This window comes from Platichthys flesus, chromosome 1 (genome assembly GCF_949316205.1).
Source record: "Platichthys flesus chromosome 1, fPlaFle2.1, whole genome shotgun sequence".
NCBI classification, from domain to species: domain Eukaryota; kingdom Metazoa; phylum Chordata; class Actinopteri; order Pleuronectiformes; family Pleuronectidae; genus Platichthys; species Platichthys flesus.
The window spans coordinates 638,321-653,622 of NC_084945.1; the positions used below are offsets into that span (position 1 = coordinate 638,321).

The 15,302-nt window shown below is 47.7% G+C and overlaps 1 protein-coding gene across 5 annotated transcripts in view; it reads right to left on the reverse strand.

Annotated features, from left to right (window-relative positions):
* Positions 1-15,302, reverse strand: part of herc1 (HECT and RLD domain containing E3 ubiquitin protein ligase family member 1) — a 47,550-nt gene that overhangs the window by 26,279 nt on the left and 5,969 nt on the right. For 4 of the 5 annotated variants that reach the window (XM_062386295.1, XM_062386221.1, XM_062386446.1 and 1 more), the window contains exons 5-26: positions 14,865-15,176; positions 14,581-14,677; positions 14,162-14,305; positions 13,901-14,028; positions 13,583-13,727; positions 13,055-13,226; positions 11,929-12,063; positions 11,591-11,756; positions 10,882-11,007; positions 9,297-9,518; positions 8,349-8,501; positions 7,030-7,162; positions 6,490-6,681; positions 5,738-5,962; positions 5,406-5,579; positions 5,195-5,309; positions 4,962-5,082; positions 4,627-4,798; positions 3,146-3,503; positions 1,868-1,988; positions 1,232-1,283; positions 235-506 (exon numbers count right to left, since the gene is read on the reverse strand). In XM_062386295.1, coding sequence (XP_062242279.1) covers positions 235-506; positions 1,232-1,283; positions 1,868-1,988; positions 3,146-3,503; positions 4,627-4,798; positions 4,962-5,082; positions 5,195-5,309; positions 5,406-5,579; positions 5,738-5,962; positions 6,490-6,681; positions 7,030-7,162; positions 8,349-8,501; positions 9,297-9,518; positions 10,882-11,007; positions 11,591-11,756; positions 11,929-12,063; positions 13,055-13,226; positions 13,583-13,727; positions 13,901-14,028; positions 14,162-14,305; positions 14,581-14,677; positions 14,865-15,176 — 3,735 coding nt within the window. The remainder of the gene's footprint in view (positions 1-234; positions 507-1,231; positions 1,284-1,867; positions 1,989-3,145; positions 3,504-4,626; positions 4,799-4,961; positions 5,083-5,194; positions 5,310-5,405; positions 5,580-5,737; positions 5,963-6,489; positions 6,682-7,029; positions 7,163-8,348; positions 8,502-9,296; positions 9,519-10,881; positions 11,008-11,590; positions 11,757-11,928; positions 12,064-13,054; positions 13,227-13,582; positions 13,728-13,900; positions 14,029-14,161; positions 14,306-14,580; positions 14,678-14,864; positions 15,177-15,302) is intronic. The other variant, XM_062386364.1, reaches the window with a different exon arrangement.

The window sequence follows — 15,302 nt, forward strand, 5'->3', positions numbered from 1 at the left end:
TGCTAGATCTTCCAGGAGGTTTTGAATCACATGGCAGGAAAGTGAAAGTGCTGAGCGACACAAACAAACTGGTTTGGACAAAGCTCACCAGCTTCATGTTGCTGTACTTTTCTTAGGATTTAATATTATCAACCGGAGAAAAAGACATAAGACATAAGAATCCCCTGGTGTCTGATGTTAAACCAAACTCATGAGACATCACAGCCGTCAGAAGACTCCACGAGTCCCTCTCACCTCTGCTCTGCTCTGCTGCTGCTCCATGGCCAGGATGGTGGCCTGAGGGCTGGTGGACATGCTCTCCTCGGGCTCCTTGAAGGCCGGAGCCAGGCCCACGTCACCGCTGATGTAGCTGACCATGTTGTCGATGAGGGCGTAGACGCCCAGGGAGCGGCTCAGGTCCAGGTCCGACTCCTCGTAGGAGAAGGCCGAGCTGTAGCTGCGCTGGCGACTGAGCTTGGCCCTGAACCAGGACTCGGCCAGGGAGTCGGGGGAGCTGTGGAGCAGGCCTGCAGCATGGAGGGAGAGAGGAGCCTTTCAGACACATGACAGCACAGCGTCTCTCTGATGGATGAACCACGGCACTAAAGCACTCTGGAGCTCTGCAGTGCAATGCATTATTACTCTATCAGTTCATCAAAAGGCCAAATGCTAATTGTTCATGCGGGCACAAGCCTTCGTCAGCCATTATGAACTGGTCTGTAATGGACCCTCTGAACTCTCAATACCCACGGAGGAGAAATGCTGCTGTGGAGAAGTGGAATGATAATCAGCTCCTGTCTCTCTGAAAGCACTCAGGTCAAAGTATCATGATGATATCTTTACAAGTTCATGAAACCTCTTCAGCGTGACAGAGCACATTCCTCACAGGGGAGGAGACGTCACTGTGCAGAGCAACACACATTCACAGAAGGAGGATGAGCTGCTACTGGTTCAACAGGCACATCTGTGTAACGGCTCACTGCTCAGTAAGGAGAATATGAAGGAGCTGAAGACAAGGCCCTCGTCATGAGAGATGAGTGAGGGGGGGGGGGCTGAGCTAACGAGAGGAAGAGGAAACATGCCATCGTTTACTTGCTTGGAGCTCCTCTTGTGTTTGGGGCTCAACTGCCCCAAGAGAAGCAAATAAACTATTCACACAGGAAATTAAAAGACAGAGAGACAAAGGAAACGTATGAAAGACGAAAACAAAGCGACTCATCCTCAGTCCACATCTCACCAGGAATCATCTTACCTCGTTTTTTGTGTGAGAACGCCAAGTCCAGGTCCACGTTCCTCCGTCCACTCTGAAAGACAGAGACACAATCTAATGAGGACACATCAGTGAAAGGACCTAAAATTAATATCACCATATTATTCATGTTTTGAAAGGTCAGCTCTATAGCAGTATTACTTTAATAGTGTTTGTGATTTGTTTGGTAGAGGGCAGCAGAATTCAATGTCTGCAAGGCTGCTTGTGTTTCCTCTGTTTGTTTTCAGCACACAGTGACTCAGTGTGGTTTGGATTGACTCCTCCCCTGTGGGCGACTGGTTCCTACACTGGTCTGTTTGAACCGACCCGTTCGGCTGCTCCCCCCTCATCACACAACTTGCTGGATAAAGTGATTATGTTTATCAGAGAAGCTGTATAAGGACAAGTATTCAGAGAAAGAAATATAAACGGTGGATTTTAAGTGAGTAGGCTGTTGATTCATCATGGTGATGAAGGTGTTGCACATGTCATGGTGCATCCTCACACCAGTGATAACCACACACCAGTGATAACCACACACCAGTGATAACCACACACCAGTGATAACCTCACACCAGTGCACTGCCCACCACAACTACTGTACATGTTCAACACAGATCATAGCAGTGTGTGATTTACCAGAGAGCAGCCCTCTTCGTCTGACTCGGGCTGGGAGAGATCCGACTCGCTCCTGGACTTCATCAGTCTGTAGCTCGGGCTGCTCTGCACAGAGCGGCTCTCTGCACTCAGACTCTCACTCCTACACACAAACACATCACAGGAGCTGATTGATCATCTTCATCAGTGACAGTACAACAGACTCAATCACAACTGACACTGGAACAGCCCTGAGTCCAGCAGCAGGTCTTAACTTCAGGTTCTGAGGACTAAGTCCAGCAACAGGTCTTAACTTCAGGTTCTGAGGACTTAGTCCAGCAACAGGTCTTAACTTCAGGTTCTGAGGACTAAGTCCAGCAGCAGGTCTTAACTTCAGGTTCTGAGGACTAAGTCCAGCAGCAGGTCTTAACTTCAGGTTCTGAGGACTAAGTCCAGCAGCAGGTCTTAACTTCAGGTTCTGAGGACTTAGTCCAGCAACAGGTCTTAACTTCAGGTTCTGAGGACTTAGTCCAGCAGCAGGTCTTAACTTCAGGTTCTGAGGACTAAGTCCAGCAGCAGGTCTTAACTTCAGGTTCTGAGGACTAAGTCCAGCAGCAGGTCTTAACTTCAGGTTCTGAGGACTAAGTCCAGCAGCAGGTCTTAACTTCAGGTTCTGAGGACTTAGTCCAGCAACAGGTCTTAACTTCAGGTTCTGAGGACTTAGTCCAGCAGCAGGTCTTAACTTCAGGTTCTGAGGACTAAGTCCAGCAGCAGGTCTTAACTTCAGGTTCTGAGGACTTAGTCCAGCAGCAGGTCTTGCTGCGGTGATTCCTCCTGTTCATTTAGAGACTTGTCTTGTGTGAACAGAGGAGCTGGACCAGCAGGAGATGATGTGGTGACTCAGCAGTTTGACAGATACAGTAGTTTATTGTTCTGCTCAGTAAGAAAACACAAACAGAGCATTATGCCCTGAAAACTGCAGCTCTGGAAAGTAGCCGGTGTGTTTGTCAAACTGTGACCACATCACATCAGCCCTGGTTGACTTCATCATCTCCACAGAAGTAGTGTTAGATGAACTTTGACATAATTAACACATAATGTCTTTAGTGTGTAATATCATGTGTTATGAGTCAGTTGAAGATTAAATGTGAAACTGTCTTTTTATTCATTAAGAGCATCGGGAGACGGTTTGAGCCGAACAGGCTGAGAACAGGTGAGACGTCTCACTCCACCGGCGAGGGGACATCTTTGACAAAGTCCCTGCTAACGAGGGACACGACTCTTTACCAGTTGCCAGGTGAGTGGGTGTGCTGGTCTGACCTGGTCATGAAGCTCAGGCACTCGTGTGTTCCTGTGGCCGACTGGGCCGGGCCCTCCTCCTGGTTCTGTTTGCTCAGCTCGCCCAGCACAGGGCTCACCCCCAGCAGCAGCAGGGCACAGCGGTGGATCACCGAGTTGCAGGCGGCCGTGTACAGGTCCTGTCCCTCTGGGAGCCCCGAGCTGCCCCTCCTCCCCTCCTGGGACAGAACGGTGTCCTCGTCTCCTCCTCCTCCTCCTCCTCCTCCTCCTCCTCCACTCCTGGACACAGAGCCGGAGCCCAGGCCTGTGCTGCTGCTCGCCCGCTCTCTGTCCCGGCTGCGAGCTACCTCCCGTGCTGAGAGGAAACATTGAAAGATTTCTGTGTTGGGCGATATGTTCGCACACACACACACACACACACACACACACACGCACACACACAACACACACACGCACACACACACACAACACACAGACAATGCTGAGTTAGAGGAAAAGCAGCAGCTGCATGAAGCACGCAGGTTTCACTAGAGTGAAAAATCTAAAACCGAAGCTCGTGCAAACACAACAGACCAACATGTGTTCAACACGGTCACATTCATCAGAACCACGTCTGGAGAATCTTATTCCACATGGTACGTTTGAGTTTTAATAGTTAAAGATTCTACTCTCAGGAATCAATCTGCCTACACCTGATCACATGACCATTCCAATGGGCAGGTGCTGGTCTATAGAAACTGTCACAGAATATTCAGGTTGACATGTTGGTGGTTGAAGTTTTATAAAATGAGGAAATTCAACAGTTGCTGGCAAAGAAAATGTTGTAACTGTTGTGATTTGTTTCTGTGTTGTTATCACGAGAGCTTGACTTGTGTCTCTGTGGACAGGAGCCTCTGACAGACACTGGTCTCCACCAGGAGGTTTGCCAGCCTGAAAACTTTCATCTACAGAAAAATCAATGCAGTAAGGATGTTCATTTATATTTCACGTATTAACAAAAACGATGATACTTTTACAATACACATCGTCAGTATTTACATCTTCTTCTACCTAATATCTGAATTGGCATCAGCCTCTATAATCCAGATGTGTGTGGCTCTGGAATTGGTCGAGACTGTCTGTTTTGTTTTGTGTCACGTGTTACGAGGTGACTGATTCATTCACAACACGTTACACACGCTCATCGTGACATGCTGTGAAACCACAATATGTTGGTTCCATGAAAATAACTGAACAACTTTGTCGTCCTGATTTTTGTGGGTCTTACAACTGCCCAAGTTTCAGCATCAATAATAAGAGGAACGTAGATGAATCACTTACCCAGCAGCACTGCTTTGTAATTTTCAGGATTACAAGTCAATGTAATTATTTAATTAGAATCTTAACACAGACTGATTAAACTTCCCCTCGAGCAGAACTCACGGGACACAGCTAATTGTGAGAATCTGGCAGTTTGCACAATGAAAGCATCAGAGCACAGGACACTGGGCAGATGTACGTACTTCCAGCTGTCATCACTTCATGCTCCCGGTCCTCCTCTTCATCGTCTTGCTCCTGATGACCCTCCTCTCTCTCGCGGTCGGCTCGCTCCTCCAGCTCCGCCTCCTCGTCGATGGTGCGTGTGAACGAGTTCTCCTGAGGGTCCAAGTCCAGAGAGTCCTGGTTGTCTGAGATCTGTCACCAGGTGAGACACCATGAGCGGGGGGGTCGTTTGGTTTCATGACCAAAGTCGATGTTTGCAGAGGAACAACAGAAAAGTTCAGTGTGTGTGTCAGAGTGTGTGTGTGTGTGTGTGTGTGTGGTACAGGTATTACTCATGTGAGGTTTGTTTACTCACCCTCCTCTCACGTGAAGATGAGCGGGTCTGGATGAAGTCCATGTTCTTGCAGGCCAGCAGACGGTTCCGGACCTTGTAAACACTGCGATAGACTTCAGCCAGAGACTTAGACGGTTGGTACCTGAGGGAAAAATGTCATAACTCGTGACATCACTCGATGATTTAAGTTATAAATTATGCAATAAGGAGCAGACACATCATGTGACTCCTTCAAACGCGTCCGGCTTCAGTACCTTCCCTCTCCACAGGCTTGGCTCAGCATCCCTGTGTGCTTCAACAAGGACGCCAACACGAACCTGGACACAGTGTCCAACAGGGACTCATTACTGAGAGACGCGTTGTCCCAGTCTGCAACAGAAGACACATCACGTCACCGTCACACACATTTCCAGGTTAATCCCTCCGGCAGAGAGAAGAAGAGATTCCTCGTATTCCTGCTCAGACCTTTGCTCATGGCGTAGTCCTGCATGTTGATCCAGAGGCTGTTGGCAGGTTCTTTAGAGGAACCCAGAGCCAGGTCCACCAGGACACTGGAGTCCGGGTGCAGAGTGCAGTCAAAGGGCTTCTGCTCCTCGTTCCCAGACAGCGCTGCGTCCAACAAGGAGCTGATGCAGGTGTCTGCAGGACGAAGGGAAAAGACATTCATCAGCTCAACGTGTCACAGAGGAAACAAGAGTCCACTGAGAACAGAGAACAACATATCCAACCTGATGTTAATAACAGTAACATGTAGTCTCCAGTGTTAAACATCTCAAAAAGACCTCAGAGCTTCCTACCGAGCTGGGGGAGGTCCATGGCCAGGCCGTTGCTGAAGAGGGGGGTTTTGAGCCAGTAAGCGGTGTCCTGCTCCTCCAGGGAGCTCGGAGCTCCCTGCAGCATCCCCCCGAGGCACCGGCCCACCAGCAGGGCCACCGTCCTCTCCAGGTCCACGAGCCAGACCCAGCACAGCGCCGGCTGAGGCAGGGACATTCCTGAGGCTGGCTCAGCAGAGTCAGATGCACCTGGAGAGTTCAAAAAGAGGACCGAATAAATTCCATGACTTCAGTGTTTCCTGTGGATCAAGAGGTTTGACCTGGGGGGGCAATGTGTCATTCTTGTTGAATGACACATTTAACAGCCTCAGTTGGAACCAGAGGTTCAACCATTTGTCCCCAAAACAGAAAGTCACCAAACAGACACAAGCTGAAACTATGAGGATTCAACCTCGAGTAAAACCAGGGCCACTGTAGAATGTACGTACTTCAGCTTTAAGGTAATTATCTTCACTGATGAAGCAGCTAAAGCAAGAGGATTGAACCCTGAGACCGTCAGTGAAGAGTTTACTATATGTGGCTTTTACAGGTTATCCCTGAATTAAAGTGGTAAAGTCATATTTGTCTTGTAAACCATCTTTAAATAAGCTTAAAAACGTTTGAGTTTGGTCCATGTCCCATCTGCTGACATGGAGGAGGTGCGGCTATACATCAGGCAGCCACTAGGGGGCACTCAAGATAACGTGACTGTGTTCAGCTGGTTGTCTGAGTCTCACCGTGAAGAGGCCACTGCAGCTCCTGGTCCTCCAGAGGAGACGCAGCAGGCAGCAGGCGGTTGAGCCGGTCCAGAGGAGGCAGCAGGTCCAGCAGCTGGCTCAGCAGAGGCCGGGCCACCGACACCGGGAGCAGCAGCAGGGAGTTGATGATCTGACACAGCATGCTGCCGGCTGCCGACACGTAGAGCACATCTGGAGACGAGTGATGGATCGGAGGAGGAGAAGAAGGACAGGGAATGAAAAGACAAAGTGAATGATCGATCTCTTTAGTTTGGTATCGTGATAATTAACCTGGATAAAAAAGTACTGAATTAGATCTGGGGTTGGTAATCATCAAACTATAAGAGCAGACGACACTTAAACAGGTTTCCAACACAAAACAACGTGCGTCGACTGACAGATCAAAAGTATTTCAGAAACAAATTACTAACCCTGCCTTTAATAACATGGGCCAGATAATAAAAGTGTTTTACTTTGAAAAGACTGAAGTATAAAGACAGAGGAGAGGACACAGTCTTCTTCAGGGGAAAGTCTTTTCACCTTGAAGCTTCTCTCGTATGCTGCCGTTCCAGGAGCTCTCCTTGATCAGCGTGGCCGAGCGGGAGAAGATGTCTGTGGCGTGAGGCAGCAGGAGCTGCAGGTGCTTGTGAAGAAGAGCCACACTGCTGGAGTTCTGCAGAGAGACACAGAATTCAATGTTTTTATTAAAACAATGAGGTCATTTTTATAAACGTATAAAAGGCATGTTAATCTCACTCTAAAGCCACGGTTAAAAACCATCTCCACTGCTGCTGTGATGAGAATGAACTCCATCACTCCTGGTTCCACCGACTCAGCAGGAGACAAGTTGTTATCGGCTTGATCGACAGTGATAGAAACCTGTGAACATGCTGGGGGGAGGGGGGGGGGGGGCAGAGCCTCGGTGTTTGGTGCGTTCATGACATGACTCCGAGGGAAACTCCTCTAGTGGCTATGAGAGATGTCCGTCACCTTTTTGTTTAAACAGGTTAACCTGTGTTTAAAAATCCCACGTATACCTGATGATGACCCTTGACCCCATGCAGGATGAGATGTTTCTGTCTCAGTCTGTCAGTGTTCTCTCACTCCATCGTTTGGTGACTATGGAACAAACCGTCCCCGGTGTCTGAGGAGGACACGTCCCACGAGGACACGTCTCACGAGGACACGTCCCACGAGGAGGCGGTCCAGACGGTTCACGAGCAGAGGAAGGAACATGGTGGATTGTTTGTGCTGCACGTGGTGATGTCCAACAAACTAAAGCACATCAGCAGCTTGATGCATCAATTATTCAGGTGGCGACGCCCTGATGCAATCTGTTAGACATGGGACAGACGTGTGCTCCACCCTGACTCTGGATCTGTGGGAAGTGTTTTTTCCTCTCCACTGTTTGTTCGATGGGGGAGCTGCTGGGTTTCTGTGAGGTCTCGACCTCATGGTGTAAAAGGTCTGGAGATTCACCATGTTTCCCTTTGAGCATCTAGACTGTGGCAGCGGCTGCAGCTTCATAATGAACCAGAGAGATTTATACACTTCTCATAACACAAGAGATCTCCAGCCTGGTGGTCTGCTGCTGCTGTAGTGTATATCGTTACCACACTAGCACACACTCTGTGTTATGATCCATAAATGTCCCATAAGAAGAGAACAACTTCACTGAGCATCATGGGGCCTCTGCCTCTCAGCTCTGCTCAGTCAGTGGATTCATATGTTTGAATCCCATCATTAGAAGACTTCTCTCCTGGCACAGGACTCACACGGCTAAATGAAGTGAAGGAGGACTTTTAACCTCCAGCAGGGAAAGAGGTGAAGTGTGAACCTGCTCAGCGGAGCGTCCATACCTCAGTGGCTGAGTTGATGTGGCAGTAGGCTAACAGCTGCTTCTGCAGGGAGCACAGCAGCTGGTGGAGGTGAGCGGGCTGGCTGCTGTCGGAGGAGGAGGTGCCCTGCTGCAGCTTGTCACTGTTCTTCTCCAGCTCCCCGAAGGCCTGGTCCTGTTTCACACACAAATCAGATTCAGAGAGGAGCACGCTGAAGATCTCAAAGATGTAGAAGGAAACTTGGAGGTTAATTTATTCATCTAAACACGCGTCTCCACTTTGTTGAAGCAACTGTTTCTATTCACACATCAGACTCGTAACATGTTCACATGCACGTGGCAAACATGAGCTAATCTCAGAGCTGGAAACATGACTGTGCTTGAATAATCTGGATTCCCTGTATCGTCCCATTCAGACCACATCACTACTGGTTTTGTTGATTACATTTCTTTATCTTAATGTGGCTTTACCATTTGCAAATGTCCCACATGAGAAATGTGAGTTCTGAAGGTCATGAGTCAGATGGAGACGGACCTGCAGTCATCGCTCAGTCTGCATAACTACACACAACTGAAAACAGCCTCTGTGTTTTACTTTGAAGGGAAAGATTTCAGACTAAAGACCAGTTAACTGGAAGCAGCTCATCCAACCAGGGACGATATCTGTGTCCCTAACTGGGAACAACACAGAGAGATGGGCTCAGTGGTGGTGGTTCCAGTTAAGTCTCCAGGAGCTGTGTGTTTACTTCTATCCTTATGAGGACCAGTTTAAGTATGAGACTGTAGGAAGTGAGGACATTTGGCCACAACCCTGGAGACTCGGGGTGAATCCACACACACACATAGTTTTAAAAAGAAACCTTCTCCAGTCACGAGAGGATTTGAGCTCATCCCACAAATAATGGTTTGTTATTGATTAACGCACTAAAATCAACAGGAGCAATGAGCTGCACCAACCGTCCAGACTTACAGTGTAGAAGCCCAGATTCCTGAGCAGCGTCTTCATGAGGATCTCAGCCAGGTGGGTGTCGGGGTGCTCTGCTGTGGCACTGTAGCCCGGCTCCGGGGGGGCTGTGAAACCCGGCCCAGAGGAGATCCCCTCTGGGCCGTCGGGCGGAGAGCTGTAACCCAGGAGCGAGGCCACGTGGGTGTGGTCCTGGAGACTGGTCAGGATGATGTCCAGCTGCATCCTCTGTGGCAGAGACACGAGTCAGACAAGGACAACATCGAACCTTCAACACAACCACACAACACAGGTGGGTTCATGCTGACTCAGCACAGATCTACATCGTGAGGTCATCACAGACGTCAGGCCTGTGTACATCCAGTCTACGTGTTTGTCCAAGGACACACGCTGGCCTCAGCTGGGGTCACTTCACAACCTCTATCAACTTCCTGAGTTTCAGTTTGCAGACGCCCGGAGAGAAGAGAAGTATTCAACACGACTCAAATGAGAAGATGGGAATCATAGTAGCTGTCTATACATTCTTACACTCATAGTATATTATATTATCTATTGTATAGTCAAATACTTATATTTATACCTCTACTACATATCATATCATACTCTTTGTACATGTGTACATATTATTATTATTATATTTACTATTATTATATATACTGTTGCTGCCATTACTACTATATACTGCTATTATATTGGTATAATTACTATCATATATAAATATATATATTATGTTATATTATATACTATATATACTGTACAATTTGTATATACTGTCTAATAATAACATTACCATCATATCATCAGTACTATTATCATCTGCCACTGCACCTTATCTACCTATTTATCTTGTGTTTCTGTTTTTATACTTTCTACCTCAATATTTTTTATTTGATTCTATTGTATTGTATTCAAATGTACCGGCTGCTATGACGACTTAATTTCCCTTCGGGGATGAATAAAGTAATCTATCTATCTATCTATCTATCTGTGAACTATTTCCTTATCTTTGCTAAGTTAAGAGCTTTTTCCCTCTGGCTATGTTCTCACCCTTCTCCATTTGTTTGTTCCAAAGCAGAATTACACAAAACAACTGCTCAGATTTCCAGTAAACTTGTGGGATGGATGCGGTTTGGGGTCAGGGACAGATTCATTTCATTCTCAGGACATTAGCTCGGTGCAGTCTCAGAGGCACACACCAGATAAGATGAAAAGATAGGAACAGATTTGATCAGTCCACCAGATACCAGCTGATAGATGATGAAATCAAACAAACAATAATCTCATCACTCGTCGGCTGCGGTTTCAATCTTGTAATAATCACAGGTAGGAAAGTGACTGAGACAGAACTCCACAGATTGACTAATCTTTCCTTTAGGTCGGAACTTCAAAGTTCTCTTTCATATTCTACTTTATAAATGTAATACGTTTTCAGGATCTGTCTCCACTTATGATCCTCTAAATATAAAAGATAAATATACATCTGCATGCCGAAGCAGATGTTTTATCCTGATTTGAATCATTAGATGTATTGATAACAGATGAAAGCTCCTTGCAGAGGAGGCTCTCAGTGAGGAGACGCAGCGGGAGGCACCTGTCCTTTGGAGAGACTCTCCCATCGGTCCGGGCCCTGAGGCAGCAGCGAGTGGAGCAGCTCCATCCTCTCCCTCAGCGGGGGCAGCAGCATCGTGGCCCCCACAGACAGAGTCTCAATCACCGCCTGGTGGGGTGAGACACACACACACACACAGACACACAGACACACAGACACACACACAATTGATTCAAAATTCTCATGACTTACTCTCTGTTCTCAAAAAAGAACATAAAAACAAACACAAGGCATCACGAGAGATGTGAAGTTTAATCGCACATTGATCCGAGTCCAGGAGAAGAACAGGAAGAATATCTAATGAACTTGAATGATTTGTAGAAAAGCAAAGTGCTGCAGGCTACAGGAGCCTGACAGGGTCAGAACTGACTGGGTTTACACTAGTATCCCAGTTATCATCGGGTTATTGACGTATTCCTCTGTTTGACTCTCAGTCTCCTGGATGTGACCTCATGCTGCCATCACAAACCTGATTTCACTTCTACCTTCACTTACGTTGCTCTTCCAGGTTTCTGTCCAGAGAGCCTCACTTCATTCTCATGAGCATCTTGAATTCTCATGATGCTTAGGATCCAGAGTGTGTTTCTATACAGCGCCTCCGGTCTTAATGGATTAAAGGCTCATCATGAATCAACTTATTAATAAACAGTCCCCCCCCCCCGGACCACAAAGTGCTTGTATCATCTCTTACCTCCTGGATCTCGTCGGGCACGGAGGAGTCCATCAGTCTGAAGAGCAGGTTCCTCAGGGGCCTCGCCTGCCGACCCAAGATACTGGTGGCCACGCCCCCGGCCAGAGCCAGAGCCAGGTGATTGGACAAGAGCCGAAGGCACAGCTTGAGAAAGGTATGATGCTCCCTGGAAAAACATCAAACAAACACTTGATAACACTGTTTATACCGAGCCTGTATATAATCAGGTGTTCTGAGAAACTGAAAAACAAGAAAGTGCCTCAAATAAACCAGCTGGAAAAGACTCTAAATCTGCCTCCTCTGGTTTCCTGGCTTCTCTCCAGCAGCTGAGGTCTCACCTGGACGAGGGGAAGGGCAGAGGAGGAACTTCACTGTTGATCCCGTCACAGTAGCGCTCGAGGAAGGAGCGCAGGTGGGAGAAGGTGCTTTCTTCAAGGTCCACGCAGTACGGCCTGTGCCACGCCACCACCTGCCTGGAGAGTCAGAGACAAGATGTGGACGATGTGTCTTACTGCTGTCTCCAGCCTCAAGAAGAGCGTCTGAGAACTGAAGCCACGGTTTGGACAGTTTGGACACGAGAGCTTGAACAGGAATCTCTAAGCAGCTGATTTGATTTAAATTCAGAGGCCGATGATTCGACGATATCGATGCATCAAAGAATTTGATTCTATACACAATTATTTGTTTTTATCTCTATGTGACTATAAGAGGTGCGTTTTTTCACGAGCCTCCTGATTTGTGCTTTAAAAAGGGTTTGAAACTGTTACTGTTATTACAAGTTTGCTGTAATTTACTAAATAAGCTTTTCAGATGGTTCGAGTCCCGTTAGCCCTGAAGTCCTGACTGTGCTCGTCTCGTGATGTGAAGCAGATCAAGTGAATCAACAAACACAAAGTAAACATCAGTTCTGTTCAGGTTCTAATAACTTCTGAGTCACGTCAGGTTTTATTGTTAAAGTGCAAAGTGAGTGCAGGTCAGCAGGTCAGCAGGTCAGAAGGTCAGCTGAGTTTTCCCTGACAAGGGAAAAGACCACCAGGCCAAGCATTTAAAAATCCATAATAATATTATATAATTATACTAATAATTTATACTCCTCTTGTTTAAAAATCACACTGGTAGGGTTGTTTGTCTGTATAATACTGTTTATTTAACTATCTGTTTATTATTATTATATTCATATTATACAACAAGGATCAAAAATAAATAAATAAAACTCTTATGAAATTAAAACTTGAACCAAATCGGCTTTTTTTCACTGTTTTAATGAAACAAAGTGTGTGTGTCTGTAGCACAGAGTGTAATCCCTCTAATGGTGGTGTTTACTCCCAGTCACTGACCTTTGACCTGTATTACACAACCTGGAATACGTACAGAAGTTCAAGGACCCCCCCCCCCCCCCCACGTGGGGCTCTCTCCTGAACAGTCCAGGTTGTGTCAGTGTGTGTTTGCTCTGCTGGAACTGACCTGTCCCTGGGCAGCGCGGTCCAGGCCAGGCTGTGAGACGTGCCGGCTGAGATCTGCTGAACCGCGACCCCGTCCAGGCTCACCACCTTCTTGGGCTTGGTGATCGGCCCGGTCGAGTTCCCCTGGCCACACTGGCCCATGGAGTTGTTGCCCCATGCGTATACTTCATTGTCTAGACGGTGATTGAGTAGAAGGCAAGTAACGTGATTTTAGAAATGGCTGGGATAATAATTCAGAGAAGAAATATGACGTGTTGAAGGTCCCAGTTTGACCCCAAGACCCTTTCCCAGGGTCTAGGAACCTGTGCAGGAACCACAGCACTGATCTCTTCTGATTGTTAAGTGTGTTGGAGAAGTCCTGAACTTCAGAGGACACAACTTCCTGTCACATGTCCCATGAAAACGAAATCTTGCTTCCACCATTTAAATAACAATGTGTTCCGGTCAATGCAGTGAAGCATTGACACGGAGACGTATTAAAGAGAGAGACAGGGAGGATAAAGGACACGAAGCAGACAGGAGACATTACCGTGGGACAGGGCCAGACAGTGGCTGTCTCCGATAGAGATGTCCACCACTCGGGTGGTGGCCAGCTCCTCGAGGAGCTTGGGTCTGAGCGCTGTGGCCTCCGAGGAGCCGCAGCCCAGGCAGGCGCCACAGCCCCAAGCATACACCTGCAGAGAACCTGACGTGAATATACACCACCAGACCACTTCCTCTTTTCACTCTAAAAAACATTTATTCATTTTGTTTTCTCCAGACAAACAAGATCTCCACGAACCAGTCTCACCACCCAGTCGAGTACAGCACTGACCAGAGAGAGCTGGGACACAGACTCATGTCCTACCTGGCCAGTGGAGGTTAAGGCGAGAGACGACTGACTCCCTGCACACACTTTCCTGATGAACATCCCCTGCAGGGCCTCCACCACTTTTGGTTTGTAAACTCGATTAGTGTCACCGTGACCAAGTTTCCCTGCAGGACAACAGACAGATCTTTAAATCACAGCAACTGACGGCATTCACAAAGATCACATTGTAACTCCACAGCACAATACAGATAAATAACACACATTCAGTTTGTGAGTCACAGTGAAGCGTTCACGCACCATTGTCTCCGCCTCCAAACGACCACACAGTGCGTCCATCCTTGGACAGGGCGATGGTGTGGGAGCTGCCACACGACACCTCGCCCACGTTGCTGATGTCTTTCACCAGCGTCGGAATGTTTCGGCTGTTGCTGTCACCGTGACCTGTGAACCCAGGAGTGAGTGAGTGATCTCTGTGGTGTTGAGGGGTTTATTTATGAGTGTGTGTAACTTAAATGTGGTTTCATCAGGGGACTGTAGATATGAAGACTGTACTCCACCACAGACAGGTTTGCTTTTAACTAATTGTATTGCCAAGATAAACATGACACACACAAGACGACTACTACTGCCCAACAACAAACAACAACAAACAACAACAAACAACGTCCTGGGAACATTAAAGTATATATTAAGAATGTTTTAGATCAGAAACGTACCTAATCGTCCAAAGTCCCCTTCACCCCACGTGTACAGCTCTCCATCCTCGCTGACTGCAGCACTGTGTCTGTAGCCAGCAGACACACAAACCACCACCTGACACAACACAAACACCACACACATCGCCGCTCGTTGTTAATCAACACACAAGCAAAGAGACGTCTATTGAGTTTTTCGAAGCTCTGAGAATCGAAGGTGAAACATGCACAACACTTCAACAGAACAAGGAGGTGGGACGAGAACCATGTGAATGAAATGTGCTCAGAAGCTGGTGACACCCTACCTTCCCCTGCAGTGGCCCCTGGATAAGTTTAGGGTATTTCTGTGTTGAGCTGTTCCCGTGACCCAGTTTGCCATAATCACCGTCACCCCAGCTGAACACCTCACCCTCCGTCGTGAAGGCCAGCGTGTGGCCGTCAGAGCCCTTGGAGGACGACACCTTCTTGATTGCGCGGTGGGGTTCAAAGGTCAGCTTCTTGAGCGTTGACTGGTTGTTGGAGTCCCCGAGGCCCAAGCGGCCGTAGCTGCCCTTCCCACAGGCCCGGACGGAGCCGTCGGAGGAGATCACGAAGGTGCAGTACTGACCGGCCTCGATCTGCAGAGGAAACACCACCGGTCAGGAAGTGACTGAGCTTAAAGGACATTTTAAATGTCTGTCCTAACTATGTTGGACTTTATGTCCTTGATCAGGTCCAACACGTAGAAAAGTCCTAAACAAAGT